This window comes from Oreochromis niloticus, linkage group LG17, assembly GCF_001858045.2.
Source record: "Oreochromis niloticus isolate F11D_XX linkage group LG17, O_niloticus_UMD_NMBU, whole genome shotgun sequence".
In the NCBI taxonomy this organism is placed as follows: Eukaryota; Metazoa; Chordata; class Actinopteri; order Cichliformes; family Cichlidae; genus Oreochromis; species Oreochromis niloticus.
The window spans coordinates 36,443,501-36,466,219 of record NC_031981.2 but is presented as its reverse complement, the minus strand read 5'-3'; the positions used below and the strand labels follow the sequence as shown (position 1 = coordinate 36,466,219).

Here is a 22,719-nt window from a genome sequence, read left to right as displayed (position 1 = left end):
AGCTGATTGTTCTGTAAATAGTTTGAAATGTTTGTTTAAAAACCACCTTGGCTGCATTTAAAAAAAAAAATAGCTGCAAAAAACTTTGTTTGCCAAACTGAGTTACTTTTTTGAAGAAGTAACCATATAATTAATTGTCCAACATTGGTCATTATATGCTGTATTTGGCAGACAGAGTTACAGACTCTCTCCCAGACCACAGACTCATAATACAAGTCAGAGCTTTATTTTAAAAAAAAAAAGTTGTTTCGAAATTGGAGTTAGTTATTTTTACTTCCAATAGTGTTAACATCCTACACAGGTCAACGACTAGATTTTTTTTTACATTTTCATTGTAAGTGGGCTAAAGCAGTTAATTAAAAGTAGTCTAACATAAATGTAAATGCTGTAATTTGATTATTTTAATAAACCATGTAACTTGGATGGATTAGATGCTGGCGTGACCACAGTGCACACGTCTGCTGCCGCTCACAGTGGTCCAAGGGACGCTCAGGGAGTTTGTGTGTTCGCTCAGACACATGAAATATTAGAGGGAACATTGAATACAAGTCACTTTCCCAAAGAACAGGTATATTCAAGGCACTAAAGGAAGCCGACTCACTGGCATGAAACTGTTTAAATTGAAACTCTTATTTTAAACATTACTTTGTCAGGACCATGTGTGATATTTTATGATGCACGACTACAAGAAGTGCCAGGGCATGCAAATTTACTTTGATGGCAATCTAATAACCATGCTGTAGTTTCCGGGTAATACTCAAGCAAAGCAATGTGTTGATGTGAATGACAGATTTAAATATTCTACAGACAAAAACTTGATGGGGAGGGGAGAGGAAAAGAGTCAGCCATTATATACATGTTTAACCAATTTATTCATGAACATACACGTACAGTTATTGAGTACATTAGTATTTTGTAGCATAGCATTTTGCCTTGACAACAGCTGCTCAGAAGGACGCCCCCACAGAAATCCAGTCAGGTCCATTTCCAATGAACATGATCTGGATACTCCCTGCAGAATGCCAAGTACCCTGGATCTCCACAGTGGACATGATGCCCCAGTGAGAACCAACACGTGGCTGTTCTCACAACCGAGCGGAGAGGAGAGAAATGGGGGAGGGGGGACGCTAAAGGACTGGGAGGGAGCAAGGCTACGGTTTCATTTCGGTTCCTCTCCTGGCTTTAAGTATTGCTCCGACAACCTTTTCCAAGGCATTCTGTGTAACAAAGGAAGCAGGTTTGGGTGGGCAGGGTGGTGGGTCATGAGCCAACACAATGGCCTTATCACGCTTCCCCATTTCTTTCACAGTGATAAAAATGAACCATGACCTCAGCTACTGGGATCAGGTTCACATGAGACATGAATTGGTTACATGAGGGGGTAAACAAACCGAAGAGGAAAAAAGTGAGGTGTGAGCCCGATCTTGACACTCCACCCCCTCCCCTCGTCATCCACTGTGCTACATCTGCCCAACACTGTTCCTATAAAGCTTCCCTGAACGGGACTAGTGTGCCTTCCCCGACAACAACGGTAATGCACTTTAAACCAAATAGCACAACTTGAACTCCACAGAGCGGGGTTACAGCAGCACCCCCTCCCGCATCCCCTCAGGTGTGGGGTGGGAGGAGTCAAAGGGCTGCTCACATTGAATACTTGGACAGTTAACTGATGACAGGACACCACTGGTACACCACACACAAGTAACAAAGTGCTATAGAAAAAGACGATAGCCACACTACTGCGAGCCTTCGAGGAGCCTGAAGCGTGAGGTTATCAGGGCTATGTGTCCCCAAACTAGGCCATCCTAACAAACTGTCTCACCAGTTCCAGAGATTTCTTAAGATAAGGAATGTTCGAGAGAGTCGGCTGTTCAGAGCCATAGGAGCAAAGGAGTCACTGCAAACGTCAGTTTTTATATAATTTTTAACAGTCCGTCCGGTGGAAGAATGGCAGACTCTTTAAGAGAGGTTCACTAATGGGGCCAGCCAGTCTGTTTACTGGAATGTTTAAGCAGAAAGCAGTTGAGCACAGGTGGCACAGGAATTCCCAAAGAAATTGTGGGGTGGGGGGGGTGTCGGGTGAAGGGGTGGCAACTGTGGATCCCACAGAATAAACTGGAATGGACACTCAGGTGCAGGTAACACATCCGTCCTGTCTGGAAATGCTACAGTGCTTTGTGTGTTCTCTTTTACGTGCTCAAGTCCCCGCTAAGAGTTTAGAAAACAAAAGCTAAAATAAATCACCGGGACAACCTGGAATTTAGCTGGGAGGAGTGGATATATAGATTGGTGTCGCCGCAATGCCAGTCTAAACCACAGCTGTTGTCTAAGAGCAAATACAACAAAAGACTTCACAAGAACCCAAACTAGTTTAGCAGTGAAGAAACAAGTTCATGCTTTTTGAGGGAGGTTATCTTCCTGCAGTCTAACTATTGTACAGAGAAGGAAGAGGAGGAAACAGGTCTAGTAAAATACTATGTATATCGAGCCACACTGCTCCCAGTATATTACCATGAGTTTTTGTAACAAAAATCTTGAAACCTTTTTTTCTCCAAGTTCTCTACCAAGAAAAATACAAAACATTATAAGGCGGTAAGTAACTATTTTTTTTTTTATTTTTGTTTATATATTTCTTCTTTTGAGAAGCTGTTACAGTGCAGTTGATCCTCGAGGCAGCCGGGTCAGGCTTCACTGCTGCTTGCACTCAGCTGGGGGGGCTGCATCCTTCTGCAAGAAACAGGATGGTGGGTGTTAAGATGAAGGCCGCTCCATACAGACTCATTCAAATGACATGCACACACAGTCAAGCCACTCCACCACACTCAAGCAGCTACAAACTCAAACTTCTCACCTCAGCTATTTTTAAATGCAACAGAAATGAGAAGGATGTGATGACTGACACATTCACATTAGACAGAGAGCAGTATGAAAATACTTTTTCAAGTATTAAACAGTATTGATGTAAATAAACATCAGGCCAGGGATTCTTTAGGGTGCTGGTGAGACCATTTTAAAGTCTAAGTGCCATGACTTTCAGAGGATCGAGTGCACTCCCGTGGGAAGCTCCAACAGCAGGTTAGCTTAGCAGTAGGCTGGCTCTGCTAAGCTAACATTTTTTCCTAATGATCATATGCAACTTGTGACCTTTAAGTGCTTCATATAAATCTTTCCCCATATGTCCTTTTGTATCAGCATGAGGCCAAATGATGACAAACCTTAGATAGCCATTTAACGTTTTTCTTTTGGAGTGTAAGAGTAAGAGCACTCATGATGAAATGCTTACTGATTTACTTCGGTGAAGTCTACACTCACTACTACTACTACTCCCCCCGCCCCCCACAGTCAATTCCTTCTGTGAATTTCCAGCCATTTTCATTGCAGTCTTTGACTCTCACGGCGGAAGTCTAACATTAGATCTTATTGTGAACCATCTATGGTATCAAAAAAAAAAAAAAAAAAAAAAAAGGCACCATATCTACGCAGCCAATGACAGCCCAAGGCATGCAAGTGAATGGAGGATTCTAAGCTGACCACAGGTGTGAGGGAGATAAAGTGCCTAAATGGATAAAATAAAGCGAGATGTGTATGGCTTGGAGTTTTATAGTGCCCTGAGTGAGCTGTAAATATTGCAAGCATTTCTTTTACACAGCTAGGAGTTCCTGTCATTTTTAATTTACTACAGTCGAAAACAGTCGTGAGTGAGAAACTTCAGGTGGCTGTGCGCTTATGTTTCAGTAAGAACCACATCCCCACCTACCAGTTTCTACTGCACAAACACGATCAGCTGCCAGCATCCCCAACATGCCAGCCTAACATGCTAGTTTCAGCAATATTACAGTTCCTGCTTTAACGCACATTATTTGGCATCTACCAGAGGCATGTCAATCTTATGCGACTCTTAAAGCACGTACCCTCAGACAACCTTCATCTTTCAACACTCACAGGTTACTAAGCACTTGAGAAATCAGTGTGAGCCTAAAATCTTAGAAGGGTTTCCAACATCATAGAATACACTTTCATTCTCTTACTATCAGCTGTGCCAAAGGATTAAAGGATTATTCTGTTCCATTTATCAGCACATTCATCCAGTAAACACATTTCTACTCATCTAACTTGATACATTCTGAGCAACCAGAAATGACAGGTAAAGGTAAAAGTAATTTCTCATTAGATAAACAGTTTTCTCATTTTTCTGAGACTTATATGTTGCCGTTTGAGAACGCCGAAATTTATTTTGGTGCCTTAGGAAATGACAACTTGCAGAGGTCTCTGAAACATTACAGACATGATGGATCTCATTTTACGAAGAGCTGATGGATCTTCTTGATGGGGTGTGTCAACAGAACAATCTGCTGTCCTCAGTTTAACTTATGGTGAGGACAGAAATTCAGCTCAGTAATCTTCAACAAATGCAGACAAATACTGGAGTTTCGAGGCCTCCATCACAGTGTGAGATAGTCCCATAATGACTCCTCTGGAGAAAAATAATAATGAGAATGTTTGTTCACTAAAAGGAAAAAACAAAGACATTTCTGTGTAACTTGCTGATTAGAGGCTGATATACCAACATCAAACCAGCTAACTGCCAAAGATTCAGTGACTTTGAAAATTTAACTTCATAATCTCCACTGGTTAATTAAATTAACAATGGCTGGGGTTTTTTTTGTTTTTTGTTTTTTAAACCAGCAAAGTTGAATAATGGGACTCCATATTAACAGTACATACTTTGGAGAGACCTACATCTGCCATAAGAGCCCATTTTCCATTAGCTCTTTCAAAATAACAAATGTCAACACTTTAAACATAAACTCAGGGACTTGGGATCAAATCAATTAGCTGCCAAACAAACGAAACACTGGGGCAAATTAAGGTTTAAAAAGCACACAGACGATAATTAAGCCCCCGGCACACTCAGGGTGGGACGTCCTTGGAGTAGACATTACACACTTGCAGAGGTGATGATGGCACACTGCAGCTGTTCAAGGCTGCTCTTTATGGCCTGATGCCACACACAATACTACAGAGTGAGGTCGTTGCTGCCACCGTTCAACACATGTGGCTTTTAATGAGCATTTCAAAGTATGCATTCAAAAAACAAATGCCCTGTCTGTAACCAATACCTCTGCTGCAGCATCTGAGCTTCTTTCTCCATATACTACCAGAACTCCAGGTTCTAATGAATTGTAACGGGCTCTTGAGACATTTGAGAGCCATTTAACCAGACATTAAGACATTACAGCAGCCCTGAATTAGAGCATTCAGATGAACAGAGGTCATGAACGAAAACAAAGGACGTTCATGGACGAACAGACCAATGACATTTAAATGGGAATTCACACACAGATAAACAAAAAGGACATTTTTGCCAAACAAATCATCACCCTGATGAACTAGCCTGTGTTTGTGCATGGGAAGAGTTCAACATGGTGGGGACAAAACAAAGAAGGTTGGGCTCGCTTCAACATACAGAAATGATACAGGTGCAAATGCAGAGCTCTTATATGGGTTAAACTTCATGAAAGAAGAAAAAAAAAAAAAGAAGCCAAACCAGTGAGTTAGTAAGTCAGGATAGTGTTAACACAGCAGCCAAGGGAGGGTGGAGAGAGACAAAGATGGAAAAGCCATAACCCAAAATCAAGAGGTGGGGGTGGGGGTGGGGGGGGGGGGGGGGTGGAAGGGTGGGGGGGATGTGATGGTGGAAAAGCTGACAATTCATGAGCTGTACCTACCAGGATAGGGTTATTTTTTTCTACAGTCACCACTTAAACCTAGTGAGGAAAAATTTAAAGAGTAGCTGACAAAATATGCCAAAGTGACAGGTGATGAAGACACATTAATGAATAGGAGAAAAAAAAAAAAAAGCCAAACTAGCAGAATACAGAATGTCAGATGTTTTAGTTGAGCAAAGAAGCAGCAGAGCTCATGCTTGTTTACATGCTGTGGTGTCAAACTCAACAGCTTCTTCAGTTTGAATTACACCAAAGTTACTAGTCTCAGGCCAAATGAGTCAACACGCAAGGTCATGCAGGTAACCCCTCAAAAACCCTACCTTACAAATATGACTACCTACAAAAGGACACCGAGTCCATTGATTAGAGACTTTCATGCACCTTGCTGCCGTTTGCAGTGCTTTTGTTTACTCACAGCTTTTTTCAGCTGCATTACCTTCATCAAGAACGCAGTGATGCAGAGAATCTCAGTGAACAAAGAGCCCCGCAGGAGACAACCTGTTATTTTTTTGTCTCAGTGGGACTAGGCCAAATCTCATCAGATTTGCACTTCATTTGGCGTGTGCATGCCCACTTCTATTCAAATGGTTAAAGATGGGTACAGAATTTCTGGCCCATTAAAAGCTGCTGACCATGACGGGTGTTCAAGCAATGTTAAACTGATAAATACTGTATAATGTTGTCTTTACATTCCATGCATTTTCAAGTTCATTTCTAATGTAGTCAGTGTTTACTGACAGGTGATGAAGGACCCCTGGCTCTCAGTCACAATACTTTACAAAGTGGTCTGGCTCAGCCCAGTGCTGAGTAACCATAATGTAGTAAAGATACATAGTAGTAATAACTTGGACTGTCACAATAAACACAGCTGTGTGTTCAGGTTACAGTAAATTTGGAATCCTAGGGACGTAGGCAGCAGCGGCAGCTCGGGTGAGGAGGAATGTCTGATTGTGTCTATGGGATGAGAGAAAAAGCACCTACTTTTGCCTTGATTTATGACTTTAATATTGAAGTCATTTGTGACTTAAATCCATGTTTTATATCCAACCTAAGGTTTAGACTAAGATTGACGTGGTTTCCAGATGAATTTGTTCAATAGGCGATGAAGTAAACTGCTTACCGGCAGATAGATTTTGATACATTTCTGGGCAGTTAACATAAAATGAGGTAAAACCTTGTCCAAATGTGGCAGAAAAATGGCAGGAAGCCAAACATTTTATACTTTAACTATTGGCTAAAATTCTGGACAACTAAACTTTGTTATTTCTGGCCTAATGAAGCCATAAATGCAACAGCAAAGACTGTAGCAGAGTTATAATCTGAAGGGTTAAGTTTATAAAAAATAAAATAAAAAAAAAAAAGTCTGTCTGGCAGTTCTATGACATTTTTATGCCTCCATCACCAAAACTGAAATTCATTTAGGTAATGTTTCAAAATAAGTGTCAAAAAAAGGATTTTCAAAAGCTTAGTCGTTCCAACACAAACTGTACAAACTTGAAGGATTTTTTTTCCTAGTGTCCTTTTGTTTCAGGCATACTGTATCTGTGTTACTTTAGCTTTAACAACAACATGCAGCATTCAAATTTCAACACCTTGTAAAAGTCAAACTATAAATGGAGCGCTAAAAAGAGAAAATATCAACTGGATGCATTTTCTGTCTTAAACAGAGGACAAATCAAGGTCACAACAGAACAGAAGCTGAAGCAAATTAAAGCTGGTGTAAAATGAGATGCATTTGTTGACAGTATGTATTCTGTATGTTGAAATCAGCTGTTCTCCACCTGCAGCTCAGGATCCTCAGGTGACAGAAAATTATGCAGAAAGATTCTGAACGCAGTGACTCATGAAGCTATCCATCGCCTTAAGTAAGAAAATCCTGAGCCAACAAAGTTGAGAACTGCTGAGTAAGGTCTTTTCTCACAGCACCAGAGATCTTTAGAGGGACGTGTTCTCTCACCTTGGGATCATAGTCGGGGTCGTTCTCCTCGTCAGCCTCCTCTTCACCTTCCTGAACACACAGCACAGGGCAACTTCAGTCTACAACTTCCAAAATGTAAGCTCTAGTGTCATGTGGTAGTTTTTTGGTGGTTTTACCTCATCATCTGCCTCCTCTCCCTCTTCATCATACTGTAAAAGAAAAACATTTGTTAAGAGCCAGGTTCATGCCTTTAAAAAAAAAAAAAAAAAAAAAAAAAAATCTTATTCAAGTTGAATTAATTCCCAACTTACAACTCAATCACTTTGTAACCCCACCCAAGATATCAAATGCCCACACTCACATCATCGTCATCATCCTCTATGGCCTCTCCTGTGAAATAGAGCACCGCTCGAGGTACGATACGTTCACGGATGAAGTGGCCAATTTCAAAGTCAGCAGCCAGAATGGCTTCCGAATCCTCATCCTGAAATCAGAGTTTATTCATGCATTTCCTGAACAAAGTGAGAAAGCAAACAGAGCTGCCCCTGATTCAGCATTTCTTTACAAATGGCATCTGAACTGTGTTTCCTCCTTGGAGGGAAGAACGGGTACAAGACTGAGTACAAATCCTCTGGCCTGTCAGTCACTGAGGTTTGCCTTTAAGATGTGCCAAGATGCAGCTGAAGTTAGTTTGTGATAAAATTTTAATTTGGTCAAAATCAAATGTTGAGAAAACAATTTTTATTGCCAAACTCTAGTGGCTTTGCTTGTAGTATTACTCAATATTTAGATTCACAGTCAGCCACTCTGACAACCTTGACCTTGACTGTAGTTAATTATCTGGGTCACCACATCATGTTTTTAAGTCACTACATAATGTTTGAGGTTGGAAGTGTACGTCTTGTATAAAGAAGCTCAAGTTAATATCACAAGACATCCCAGGTGAAACAGTCAGTGTGTAAAAGCACCAACTTACCAACTCGCCATTTTCTGGGACTGCAAAGAAAGTACAGATCAAAATTAAACAATGCAAACAAAACTCAGACTGGTGCAAACTCTGTATAGCAACGGTCAACTTTTCTGCCATGTCATTCTTACCCTCTGGTGGGGTGAAGAAGTTGAAAAAGGAGTCGTTGGGGACCGTTTTGGTGACCGTCCTGACCGTGCCACGGCCCTTGTGCTTTTGTTTCTTTTTGATTGTTTTCAATGTGACGTTCTTGCCCTTTGTCCAGTCAATCGTGCAGCTGTTGTCAAAAACAAGGAGCAATGGAAACAAGGTCAGGAGGCAGCATTGGAAATGTCAAATCTAAAAAACGTCTGGGATGGAGGAGTTATCCAGCAAGGACTTTTGATTATCCTCTGCCTCTTTGGTTGGAGAACAGAAATACGGGAGGGATATTGTATTCATGAAAGGGGGGTGGGGGTGGGGTACAGGTAGAAGCATGAAGCAAAAATACTGGTGGCCACCAGTGCTGACCCGCAACCTCCTAGTTAATATGAGTTTGGTATACATTTGATTTATAAATTGTGACCTCGAGGTCACAGAGTTCAAACTCGTCTCAGATATTTAGTAGATGCACCTATGGTATGACTTTCAAAGTCCTATGTCAGCTTGTTCGATTTCACAAGCTGCCACGTTGCCCACTCAACAGCACCACCCCATCAGCTTTTGACAGATGAGGTGTAAAACTGAAGAAATTATAAGCTCTTTGCCAGCATTTTATTATGTGCATCAAAGGTTGTTTAGAAAACAAAAAACTGGAGAGAGAGAAAAAAAAAAAAAAAAAAAGGATCGCAGATACTCACCCTGTGCAGCTCATAATCTCTGGCCCATCGAAGGAGAAGGGGTCGTTCTCATCAGGCTCTGACCTCATCTTGTAGGTTTTTGTCAACATTGTGTTTGTGAAGAAGTCGTTTGGCTCGAAGTGGAACTCTAATGTGAAGCTCTGGTGAACACAAGAGGCTGATGAGCAAACAGTCAGACTGGTTTTAGGCATTTAAAGTATGAGAGGCACACTTACCATTGGCTGTCCTGGATCTGAGAATTTAACTTTAATGTCTTGTAAATGCTTAAGGATGGGTTCATCATGTTCCTGAGGGGAGGGAAGAATGGTGGTTTAGAAGCGAACACAGAAAAGCTGTTAAAAACCACACCAGCCAGCCCATACAGCTATTGGCCAGGAGGTGGAAGCAAACCCTGATTATTGAATTAGAGAAGTAGTCGCTGTCTGTGACCCATTTTCTGTGTGTGTAAACCTACCTGCAGCATGTCACTGAGCAGGTCCACATTTTTGAAAACTGTTAACCAGAATTCAGGAATGCCTTTGGGGTCTTCTTTTTCCTCATCCTTCTTCTCTTCCTCCAACTTGGCCTTCTCCTTCATCTCATCCTGGTTAAAAGAGGTTTTCTTCTAAATATTTGCATGTGCGTTTGGTGAATAAATAAACCAAAAAATATTTTACACCCTGTCCACATATATAACCACACAGCACTGAACAATAATGACCAAAGGGGGTGTTTAAAAAAAACAAAAACAGCAAAAAACAAACAAACAAACAAACAAAAACAAAAAACAAAAAAAACTAGCTTCACATGCAGCACCATAGTACAGATTTAATCCACTCTTTGCAAAGCAGATGTCTGAAATCAGTGACGGTTGGATGCTGGGCAGTCACTTTGGGAAGACAAATGGGTCCACGTATGAAATGTGAAAGCAGAAAAATGCAGAAAGCCATACAGTAACCATGCAGGTGTATTTGTCATCTTTCCCTGCTTACTTACTGTCAGCTCTTCCTCTTCATCCGCTTTCCATTCACATTCCTCATCTGTGGGTTCATAAGCTGCTTTCACTATGTCACTTCTCTGTGAGGAAACGAGAGAAGAGTACCGTCTGAATTACAAATTTACACATGCATTTATTTTATACTGCAAGTTATACCACAGCAAATCAGTTCTTACGAAATACACAAATCCTGCATTCTGTGAGTTGTATGAGAACAAGCGATCTCTGGATTCTAATGGCAAAGTAGTCATTTCAAACAGTGTTTATTTACAGGAAAATGTGCCTTTAACACTGCATTAGTGACATCAGAAACACCCAGAATAGCAGCTTGAACGCAGTCCTCACAGCAAAGGTGAAGGATCATGCATTTATGTTACAAGCAGTACAACAGTGTGATCCAAATCCATAAAGGGGCTTCTTACAACCTCTTCTTTCATCACCTTCTGATGCAACACAAAGCAAACCTTTCAACACAAGTCAGCTTAAAGCATTTACTTGACTGTCAGTTAACATTTAAGAGTAACTATTTTTAAGTCATTTCATTTCCCAGAAAAATTCTGGCCCCAGATTATCAAAGGTTTGCAGCATATCTGAGAAAAGCTGCTTTCTTGGCTCCACCACAAATGGAAGAATGATGAAAAAGCTATGGTTACTATAGATACACTTACACACATGGAGTGTGTTCAAACAGCAGACCAGAGCCATACGTTTTCTATGCAAGCTCTAAATTCCCTGAGCTGCTTCTAAATCCTGATGTAGCTTCACAGATCCAAGAAAGTGTGCACTCGAGGCAAATGATGCTCAAGGAGAAAGCATCAAACACATCAGTATCAATGCATATTTAAACCTACTCATGTCCAGTTACAACGTGAGAGCTGCAAGTCTCTCCTTGTTCAAATCGAGTGCTTTGGCCCTCATCAAGCACTCAGCAGATTCTTATATTTAATCAATATTTAGGTAAATGATTATGTAACCCAAGAGCTGCAGGCCTATGAGGGCTTTTTTTTCCCTTAAATATCTGGACTGAATAAAGACGACATGAATTTAACTTTATCCATAACAAGTGGATGCATAATGAGTGCCGACATCCCAAAGCTAGGTGCAACTTTCTTCTGAAGAGTAGAATTTGTGATTCAACAGTTCCTCCAAAAAATAAAAATAAAAACATTTTCAAAAGACAGTTTTTAAATTTTCATTTATGTCATAAGTCGCTGTAAAGGGAAGAACCATACAAAATTAGGCTTTTGGTCTTACTGGGAGTGACTCTAAAGAGTGGCTGTATCACGCTGGAACACATAATACGCAGAAAGTTTTACTTTGTGGTGATTAACCATGACTTCTTTACATAATATACACAAAACCAAAAACATACTTTGTCGAAGAGGGGCTGGTAGAGGGCAGCATACTTTCTTTCCAGCTCATGTACTTCCTCGTAGAACTTCGCTTCAATGTGGGCGCATTTGACCTGCAGGTTCTTCAGAGCATTGACACGTCTCTTTACGACCTTTGGTAAACTGAGGGAGGACACATGAGCAGAAGACATGAGGACAATCCTGGTTATTGAAAAGTAATATTTAAACTCCAAGTAAAAAAAAGTATGGATATCCACTTGCTTGTCATTCGTTTTCTAGCCCTTACAAAAAATTTTAAGTCACAGGGGGAAAAAAAAAAGTGATTGAGGCAAATAGTGGACCCCCCTCTAGAAGTTAATCTGAGAGAGCTTTAGAGAATGGCAAAAAAGTGCGCAGAAGTACTCTCTCCAGAGGATCATAGTGAGTCTGGATGGCCCTTCCAAGAACACATTTTAAACACAGTAAAACTATGAACATGAAACCATTTCATCACATCCGTGCTTCTCATTTCCAACTCATCACAGACCTATTTTGTAGGATGCTACCGATTCCATTCAGCTAGCTTTCAATTTAGTGCATTTATCTGATGGTGGAATAAATTCTCCATCCTGTAATGCAAATCTACTCTTTCTGCTTGTTCTTTCCGATCAGACCCCATATTTCTGCAGTGCACATCTCTGCTGTCCCATTTGGACACCCTGCAACTTTAACATCCCAATTATATCTTTAGAATCTGTTGAATGATCTTGCAGAATAGTCAACCAGGCTCAGAAGTGCAGAGAGACTGCACCGAGTCAGGTTTCTCTGCAGTATGGTAAATTAGAGACGCCTGCACTAGCCTGGCAGGGGAATGCGAGTCCCAAGTGCTGGGATGTAACCGGTGAGTTTGGTGGTGACTGCCAAACACTTGACATGTTGATCAAAGAGCTGCTTGCTGATGGTTTTGCTGAAGAGGAGCAGTGGGTGGCTCAGCCCTGTAGCCAAGACACACAGCGACGCTCACAACCTAGCATCTCAGAAGCCCCAACCACTGACTGAACTGTCGGCTGTTTCAGGAAGCGTCCTTCAGTGTGGTTTTTGTTAAAACTATCTCCTCCACTTGGATTATTTTCGTTTCAACTATGACTCACGTCAGCTGTGATTACATTTCCTGGACTCGGGCAACAAATTGATCCATGTTAACTCAAGTGACTACACAAAATAAGTCACTGTACAGCTATTCGTCCACTAAAGCAGCCCTCATCATTTACAACTGACGCCAGTACTATGTCCTGAAATGCTCAGTGCCCCACTGTCCTTTTTCCACAACACCATTGTATGCATTTATTTTAAAGGCTCTCTGGTATGCTGTTTTATGAAGGACACACCAGGTGCTCACAGCCACTTACACTGAGAAGGAACAGTGCTAGACTTTGGATTTTGCATTTTAATACGAACAGACAATTTTGTCTTATTTGAACTTCTGTTTAATGTTTCACTGCCTACAGTCTGGAAGTGGTCTGTAACATTAAAATGGGGTTTCCTATTACCATACATCTCACCTTTATGTGCCTCAGCATACCCAATTCAAATCCAGCTGTCCTTACAAAGTGATGTTTGAAACTCAACATGCGTTCCTCCTTCACTGCATCTGAGATGATAATAGCTGACCTCGGCAGGGGCTGAGGCTTCCCACTTCAATGTAAGAAGCCCACCCGGTTGTATTTCTTTGGCCATGTAGTGTCACACTGGTAGATGCTCATCAACTCTTGACTCACTTGTTTTGACTGTACCGTTGACGTTAGCCGCTGGTGTGGCTGACCTCAACTTCAAACTGATTTGCATTTCTACTCAACAAGATATAGTCACCATTTCAGATACTCATCAGTATGCTAAAGCATGTAGATTGTAGGTGGATGTTTTTGCTTGTCTATTTGCAAGGAAGTGATTGCTGTAACTGACTGATAGCCCACAGCAACAGTTGCCAACAGCCAGACTTAAAGAAAGAAAAAGCGGGATCTACTGAACAAAATTTAGTGAATACAACTCCTGCATAAAAACAAATACAAAGTCTCTACATTATTCTCAATTCAAAGCTGCCTGTGTGCTGCTCAGGCAAGACAAATGAGCCATCCCTCACCTCTCCATGTACCCTGATGGTGAGCCATTCAAACCATCCAGCCTCTCCTGCAGCGCAGCCAGGATCTGTGGATTCTGCATCATCTGGACAGTCAGCTGACGAGCTGAAGAGAAACATACAGTGAAAAGAAATCTATGAGCAGAACTTGAGCATCATCTCAGAACTGATGTTGAGTGGGATTCATTTAAAACTATGCTCAATATACTGATTTATAATTGAAACCCAAATCAGGAGACGCACAATAACAATTTTACAATTGTTTTTGTAACCATTCCATCACTGCTCGGTGGAGTGCTCTTAAGTACTTCGCTTGCTGTATGCTTTGAAGTGTGGAAACAGAGGTTGATGTCTGGTTATGTGCATTATGAATGCTGCATATACATATATGCTCAGCAGTCAAAGAGTGCTCTTCCTTTGTGCAGCCAGACAGGTGACAGATGGTACAACCCAAGTGTCCGACACATTGCTCACACCTATCAAAGCTCAGTCAGATTGCTGCTGGCAGGTGAGAAGATTAAAAAGACTGGAAGTCACTTTTCTCTGCTGCCACATCCTGGACATTTTGCTTGTAGTGTGTTACAAGCCAAAAATCAGTGAGCTGTCTGGGATGCTGCACTGAGTCAAATAAATAAGCTTCTCTGAATTTAGACAAAATCAGCTCCTTAAGCAGATGCTTTAATGTAGAATTCTGTGGTAGACCAAAAACCACAAGAAGGGGGCTGTTATGAAGTGACAAAATAAATACTACTTTTAGCTGCTTCCCTTGTCACAAGGGGTCAGCACAGCAGGTAGCGCCACATGTTTTCATTTGGCATAGTTTAACACTGGATAACCTTCCTGAAGGAACCTTAAAGTGGATTTGTGTCTCTGGCTGAAACTGAACCACTGACCTGTGTGTAAACCACCACATTAGACTGATTTAGAGAAGCATCACTACACCTTTACAAACTGATCCCCCTGTAGTCTTCAATTGTTAAATTTAAGGTTTTAAAGCTATACACACTGAGGGGGATTTGAATTGTGTTAAAACCCATTTGCAGCACTGTCAGAATTAAGTTAACTAGCAGTTGCCGCGCATTTTTCAAGTTATGTAAATGCAGGGGCAAGTTCAGCAACTATAATGGACCACGTTAAACACACCTCAAGTCAAAGTCTATCGGCTCAGCTTACTGGAACGACTGTAGTAGTAACTGAATTTCAACCAAGGTGCTGCTAATACACAACCAGCAATAAAAACTTTTTAATCATTACCAAATCTACCAACCACAGGAACTGTTCTATAGTGCATCCACACACTACAGGTAAAGTGTACAACACCACAGTACCTGTGCTACAGCATTACTGACAATAAAACTACAATAAAGCAGACAAGTATCTGCGGGGCGTGGGGTGCTTCATATAATTAATAGATTTACATTCAGCTAAAACATCAGTTAAAAATCTCAAATGTTCAGAGCTTGCGATTCCCAAGTTACAGGTGTTCCACAACAGCCCTCATGTGTGAAATCTCAAAAGATTTCTTAATGAGGGTCTACACTGCATGTTAACGCCAGCAGGCTGCAACCATGTATTACTCATGCATTTATAATCCTCCCCCGGCTTCCAGGCCTCGTGTACAGATTTCCTTAAAGTGCTGCCGCCATGACAGATCAGTCGTAGGCAGCCAGAATCAGTCTTCTTTCAAGTCTGGCTTTTAAAAGACTGCTCAAACTAGCTATAAAAAGATAGCCCCAAGCAGCAATCTATATCTAGCCACAATAAGCCGGGAGTAGGCCAATATGTGAGGAGTCGTCGGAACCATTGAGGATCAAAGCATGCATAAACAGCATCGAGATCCCAAAATAAAACAGATCAGTGCTCCCAGCTCTCAACCAGAATTTAGAATCATGTCATGCAAAAAACTCAAGTTTGATTTAAAAAAAAACAACAACAAAAAAACCCCACAGGCTGAGGCACATTATGGGCTATGAGATGTCTGAACTGTGTAGCTTGTCAGGAAATCTAACAGGATTGCTACTAGCACTGTACACGAGTTAACAAATGTAACTAACAAATACTGTTAGCATCCCGGTTTCTGTCGTGAGGACACCGCTATTAAAAATAAAAAATTAATCCAGTAGGTCTTTAGTTTCTCAAGTATCAGAAGTGCACAATATTGACCTGTGTCCATATCCTGGCACTCGAAAGTTAATGTGAAAACCATTTATTATATACATGTGTCTGATCACCCTGTAATAAAAAGAGTTCCTTTTTGAGTGTTCAGAACTCATCACTATACAAGTAGGACGCAGCCAAAACCAAAACACTGCTGCTTAGTTGACTGATACACAGACTGCCTTACCTTTGCTGTTTTCGTCTTCTCCTGTCTCCTCCTCTTCCACTTCCTCAACATCCTCCATATCTGCTGGGTCCATCTCAGCCTGATCTTTGCTGCTCGAGGAGACGGAGGGGAAGGACAGAAGGTGGAAATGTTAGCCAAAACACACAAAACAAAGTACTTCTGAAAGAACATTTAAGATTGACCAAAACACTCCTGGCATCTTTAGGCTGACCACTGACCACTATGCCAGCCACATCATGTGGCAGTAATAGCATGACTTACAATGACTGGCGCTCTATGCTGAGAAGAGCCAACTGCCATGCTGACACACCTTGCCCAAGATCATCCTGATACTGAGTGAGGGCCAGCAGTGATGCTGTGCAGCTCTAAAAATTCACCAGTAATCAAAACTGGAGTCTGCCTTTACCCATGATGCTGCTCAAAGCAGTGAAACATGATGCCCGACTTCAAGATGCAACACTATCAGAGTTCAATACTGAACATAAGACAGCTTCACCAGCCTGTCTCATCCTTCCATCAGGCTGCAGACTGTTGTGAATAATCAATGCCCAAGAGTGGAGGAATTTAAGAGTCAAAGAGACAGCTTCCATCCCATTGGGCCATTGTTACAGAGCAATACATGTTTTAAAGGTGGCCTGTAAAAACACACGCATTTAACAAAAAAATAAAAAATAAAAAAATGTAGCCCTAGCTGTTGGAGAGGTGTCTGGAGGAGATCCTACTGCACTGCACCCTTAGATTTAACCTGAGGGGCACTTTCTTGATCTGAAAACCACATGAGGCTGGCTCCAAAAACATGTGCAACTACTGTAGGCTTCATGTTAAAAAGTCCAATTTCATATCATAAAGAGTGTGCAACAATAAATCACTGCCTCTTTTGAAACAACAACACAGGAATTTTAGAATAAAAAGCTGGGGTGTGGATGCTTTGACAGGTGTCCCAACAGAAGCACCTGTAGCAAACCCTTTGTCGGGCTTTACCGCAACTAATGTGGACCTCTCCATGGTTCTGCTTTTGGTATAGTCAAGGTGTACCTCATAAGCATAAAAAATGCCACCTTCAACTTAGAAAAGAAAAAAAAAAAAAACTGAGTTGACAGAAAAGACAAATGTTTAATCTTAGTTACCAACACCACATAATGTACTTACTTGTCAATGTCTGCCATCTTAACCGAGTCTCAAGAGATGCTAGAAAGAAAGAGCAGAACCAGTTAGCTTAGAAATCCTGCATAAAATGTTATTCTTACCAGAGGTGTGCACTACACAGTCTTTTGGCAAAATTGTTCAGCCTAAAGGCAAAGCTGCATCTATCCTAACCAGGTTAGGAGACGGCAACTTATTAACACAACCTGCTCAAAAGGACTAGTTTCATTTTAAAAACTGGCTGCAAGAGTAATTCATTTAATGACAATAGGCAGAAATTTCATACGCACAAAGGTGTAGTGCAATTTGTTTAAGTACCAGAGGGCACCAAAGAGACGTGCATGAGGTTACGCATGATTGAGCTATAGCGCGCTTTATGTTATGCAACTTCTGTTCTCACAGTGGAAAGTTCAGAGATAATGACCACAACCAAAATAGGGCTGTCTTATCAGCAGTTCATCCATCTCTTGAGCCTCATCTCTACCTTTGCACATCTTTTTCTAGTAAGCAGTTAAAGGGTGAATACCATCACTTTGAGCAATTTTATGTAATATACTTAAAAAAAAATTAAAAAAAGCCTGGCATTTCCACTAATATTAAGAACTTGCAGAAAGGAAAGGTATCTGTGGGGGCATTGAGGATATTAATGTGCATTCAAGTTTTTAATTAATACACTAAGATTTCTGTTAAACACCATTTACAACCAACTTCTAAGCTAATGTAAAGATACTGAGTGTTTAAATTTAACAGTCATTCATTGTGCTGTTAAACAGCTACTGGAATGTTACTGAGCACCTCCACAGTAACAAATAAATAGAAACAAATTTCTGCAATAAGCGCCCCACAATGTTGTTGGAGAACTCTAATAATAAACCACAAACTTGAGTTACTGTATATCAAGTACGCTTCCCTTTTTATTACCACAAAACAAAAATGATATAGTTTTTATTGTATAATTTTAAAAATGTAAAACTGCAGCCTCACCATTTTGATGCAAATGAAACTAAACTGGCTGTATAAGTAATGCTACTCCTGAAAATAGTGCACACACAGCACTACCCACCACTCCAGAGGAAATGCATGAAAAATGCATATAAAAGGAACCCTAGGCTGCAGTCAACAGAGCACTGACAGCATCTCACGAAAGATCAAAGCAGAGCAGAACCTTATGAGGCATTCTCACACTGATTAAAAACAAAAGACTGAAAATGACTTTAATGCATATGAATGGCATTTTTTCCTCATTAGTCCTTTGCCGATCAGTACAGCAGTCTGTTTAGCGCTGTGGCTGCTCATTACCTGCTATGATCAATATTCAAATAAACTTTGCTAATCTCTACAAACACACCCATTCCCAAATAATTAAGTTAACACTTTGTTTTTCACATGCTTTCAAAAGATTCAACTTCTTTTTCCAAATAATTTTTTTTTTTTTTTTTTAAACACTCAGGATTTGTCTAAATCCATCACATGCTTATTTTAAGAGTCCCATCCCAGTCTACATGGGATCAACCCTGGCTGTTAGTCACCCACCCCCTTGCCACTCAGCCAAGGCCACCTTCCCCTGAGAGAGACTGATTAGGGTGGCGAGTCCTTGATGCAATTCAGTTGCCTCTCCCTACAGACATATTCCAACTCCACCAGCTAGGAGTTTAGCTGCTTGACAGCAGTCCCTTTTCTACTCCTGTAGCCTGGTACAGTTTGGCTTAGCACTACAGGAACCAGTTCTCCACTGGCTCTAGGATGCGACTTGCATGCAATTGTGACATGGAGCAGGAAAAGAACTGCTAAAACCCATAAAGGATGGACCCGAGACTCACTGAAGAGGCAGCTGAGTGCCATGGAGGAACACATGAGCCAAAGTATTTTTCCCCCCCCCATTTTTTCACATTAAGAAAAAAAAAAAAACAATTATTCAATTTTTAAAAGCGTAATGGACTTTGACTAGCACTACTTTATCATGACAAAGTTACAAGACACATTTTATATGAATCATTACTGACCTAGCAACACCTGAATGACACAATGACATTTTAGCAAAGTGCCGATGATGGTAAAAGGTCCCTAATCCTTTTCCTGACTGCCATGTTCTTGCTGCTGTCCCAACTCATCAGCTCATTAACTACATTCACCTGTCATCCCAGGGGCAAATCTGTCCCTTGTTAGCCTGTAACACTAGCAGCTGCAGGGCTACAAGAACTAAAGCCCAGGAGCTTATAATTTGCTACACTTAACTTTTGTCAAATTAGAATCGAAACCAAAAGTCTATGTAGGTCTTTCAACCGAGCAAGGAAATTATTTCAACAAAGCAGCATATCATAACTGTTTATCTCAGGTGGGCTATATTCAGCCGATACGCCAAGATTATTCAGCTGCAGAGCTGATATGACACTTTTAGCTTAGAAAAGTCACATGACAGATCAATGTGTTCCTTCCCTCTTGCGGAGGATAACTGATTCAGGGAGAAGCCTGCCTTGTTGGCTGGTTTGTGACTTTAGTCACATCCCATTTCTCAAATGAAACCTGCAGTCTGCCACTTTTGGAATGGCAAGAAACGTTTTCAGGCTTTCACTTTTTAGTTTATACTGACAAATGAAGAAATTTGAAAGTGTCTAGGAATAATAAAAGCACATGTGATTCATGTTACTCTTGGATGACACCCACCATCCCTACCACCTTGTGTTCTCTATTACTCCAAATTATTGATAAGTACTGGAGAAAGCTCTTAGGACAACAAAAAAAAAAAAAAATTCACTGTGCAGAATGAGACGACAGTGTTTTTAGTTGGGGCAGTTGGCTTATAATGCACGAAAAAAAGACTTGGGTATATTATGCACCGCAAGCAGGACAATACCAACCTGGAGCATTTTCTATCAAATTGCCCAGGCCAACCTGCGTCAATATCAACAGCATGCCTCATTGTTTTTAAGTCCCTAAAATACCTCAACAACTTGTTTTTTCATTGTGAAAAGTGATAACATCAGCGCTTCCAGAGCTATATGATTCATTTGAACAACAAAACAGATTTAAGCTGTTCCCACCTTGTTTGGTTGTTTGGAGTGTAACTGTCATTAAAAAAAAAAAAAGACAACTTAAACCCACCTACGTCTTCCCTGGAGAAGACTAATTGCAACATTCTCCGAAAAACATGAAACTGGCCCAAAGACAGACCCTTACTCAAGATAGCCATTTCTTCTATCCCTGCCCAGCGACCACGTGTTGCATGCTGAAGTCATGTCGACCCATTCATGACTAACAAAAAGCCCCGGGTGGGTGCCTGCCTGCTGAAACCACATTTCAGCTTCATTTGGCAGCCAACCTGTTGAAACGTTTACTCATTTTACCTACACAAAACAAGCCGGACCCCGGCTAGTGTACAGACCAACTTTAGCCGGCCTGCCTCAGTCTAGTATCAAAGAGCTCTTGTGTGCGCGCTGCTAGTTAAAGCTAGCTTGCGTGCTGCTAGCTCGATGCGCACTACTCGGGCAGAGCAAGTGGGAGGAACAGCTTCGACAGACACGGTGCCGTAACTAGAAAATATGGGCCAGTTAGGAAGTGGTGTCAACGCTCCAGCACCACGTTTTAACCAGCTTCCCCTTATGCAATACAACCAACTATCCAATTCAACCAAACGCCGTGTGCCGTTATCAGTAAAGCTCAGTCTCGTGAACAGTCCCCCTCCATCTCCACCCACCCATCCTCCACAAAAATAAAAATAAGGTCAAGTCCAAAATTACAAGATAGGAGACACGTGTCAACAAATGTCGAAAAACGCCGACTAGTGCCGGACTTGGCCAGCGTTTTGTCCTCTCTGCGAATGCAATGACTGGCCAAACAGTCCGGTGGAAGCGGACGAACATAAACGCTGTTTTATTGTTTTTTCCAAATCGCGTGTAACGTTAACACACATCATGGTGGAGCCAGTCTCAATGGCTGCTGCCACTGTCTGACTTGACTAGCATTAGCAAAAGCAGCGCTGTCACCCTCTTGCCGCCGTTCGCTCATACAGTGGGACTGAAATTCAACTTCGGGGACGACGACCAAGTTTGGGGCGTTAGCGCTGAAGCCATTTCCAACTCCTGTCTCTTACCTTCGCTGTCTAGCCGGAGGCTGGTTTGGTTAGCGGCGCTACGCAGTGAAGCGGTCTCGAGGAAGAAAGAGACTCCGCTCCGATGGCGGTAAAAGGGAGAGAGATCCCGCCGCCTGCGCTCATATACATCCGACGTCATCACGTAAACCGGCAATCACCGGGGCAACGCTGAGCATGGGAGGGGCGGCGGTGAGGTTGCCCCTAGGGGGGGGAAGCAGAGGATGAGGAAACATCGTTACGGTCCTCCTCCTTATAGTCTTCTAATCATCTGGTTGCTGCTCTTCATCACCTCATTCATTCATTATTATCACAATTCTCTCTTAATCAGCGTCTTAAAGTTCTTCACCATTTCATTTCCAGTGATTAATTTTACACCACGATCGTCATGATCACAATAATCTCATCAGCACCAGTACCAGCTCCATTGCCTTCATCGTGCAAGCAATCAGTCGTCTTCATCATCACTACCTGGGGAACTGATTACACTCATCATGGACGTTGTGACGCTCGTCCTTTTGCCATAATCTTCATTCTCAGTTGCCTCAGCAAGATTCGTGCTCCCCCTGTTATTAGCATCAAAATCACCATGTCTTCACCAGCATCCCCAGCCAGGGGCGGATCTAGAGAAATTTTCTTAGGGTGGCATGAGGGTGGCAAAGAAATCAAATGGGGTGGCAAAATCAAAACTACCCCCCCCCCCCCCCCAAACACATATGCAGGTGGTTACATATGGTTAAAATGATTCAAATGCAGTAAGTATATACATTTTTCATATAAATATAGTCTATAACTTAATTATCATCTGTAGCCCACATAATTACACACTTTAGTTACATAAAACATGTGAGTTTTGATCTTATGTACTGTAGCCTGTATAATAAATAAATATGTAGCCCAATAAGTATAAAATCCAGAAAGCTACACAACATGGGGCGGTTCATTTACAAACACAGGTCTAACTTAAGTTTCACTGTTTTTTGTTAGAAAACAAATCACATTGTTAGATGCTTAAATTACACAAAATGTCAGAAATCTGCACTGTCATGAACAAAAATTTAAACCTAATTTTTCATGATTTGTTGGATTAACCCTCTGAGGTCTGAAATACACCCGGTGTTCCAGATCAACTGGCGTTTAGATCAACTGGCGTTGGTCAAACAGATGTGTGGCAGTCTTGCGTTTCAGGAGCTGCTACCGACAAACCAGCAAAAAAACCCGCCAAATGTGTCATCTGTGACACTTGTG

At 41.4% G+C, this 22,719-nt stretch overlaps 1 protein-coding gene across 2 annotated transcripts; it reads right to left on the bottom strand.

Annotated features, from left to right (window-relative positions):
- Positions 1-853: 853 nt before the first annotated feature.
- nap1l1 (nucleosome assembly protein 1-like 1) lies at positions 854-21,629 on the bottom strand. Of its 2 annotated transcripts, XM_005475556.4 has the most exons (16): positions 21,475-21,629; positions 17,391-17,429; positions 16,242-16,330; positions 13,901-14,003; positions 11,802-11,943; positions 10,429-10,509; positions 9,908-10,036; positions 9,669-9,740; positions 9,454-9,593; positions 8,746-8,891; positions 8,624-8,643; positions 8,009-8,131; positions 7,824-7,856; positions 7,687-7,737; positions 5,730-5,768; positions 854-2,727 (listed from the first exon to the last, which is right to left on the bottom strand). In XM_005475556.4, exons 2-15 carry the CDS (start codon positions 17,405-17,407, stop codon positions 5,763-5,765), a joined length of 1,152 nt encoding a protein of 383 aa, XP_005475613.1. In that variant the 5' UTR covers positions 17,408-17,429; positions 21,475-21,629; the 3' UTR covers positions 854-2,727; positions 5,730-5,762. The 2 variants fall into 2 exon arrangements, with proteins under 2 accessions (XP_005475613.1, XP_003449837.1); XM_003449789.5 differs by lacking the exon at positions 5,730-5,768 and having other exon boundaries at positions 857-2,727.
- Between the last annotated feature and the right edge of the window lie 1,090 nt (positions 21,630-22,719).

What these genes read in the sequence shown, in the direction of transcription:
- nap1l1 (XM_003449789.5), bottom strand. An exon ending in CAGATCCAGGACAGCCAATG is followed by an intron (nt 9,594 to 9,668) that starts GTAAGTGTGCCT and finishes TGTGTTCACCAG; the next exon opens with AGCTTCACATTAGAGTTCCA. An exon ending in ACCCCGACTATGATCCCAAG is followed by an intron (nt 2,728 to 7,686) that starts GTGAGAGAACAC and finishes TGTTTCTTGCAG; the next exon opens with AAGGATGCAGCCCCCCCAGC.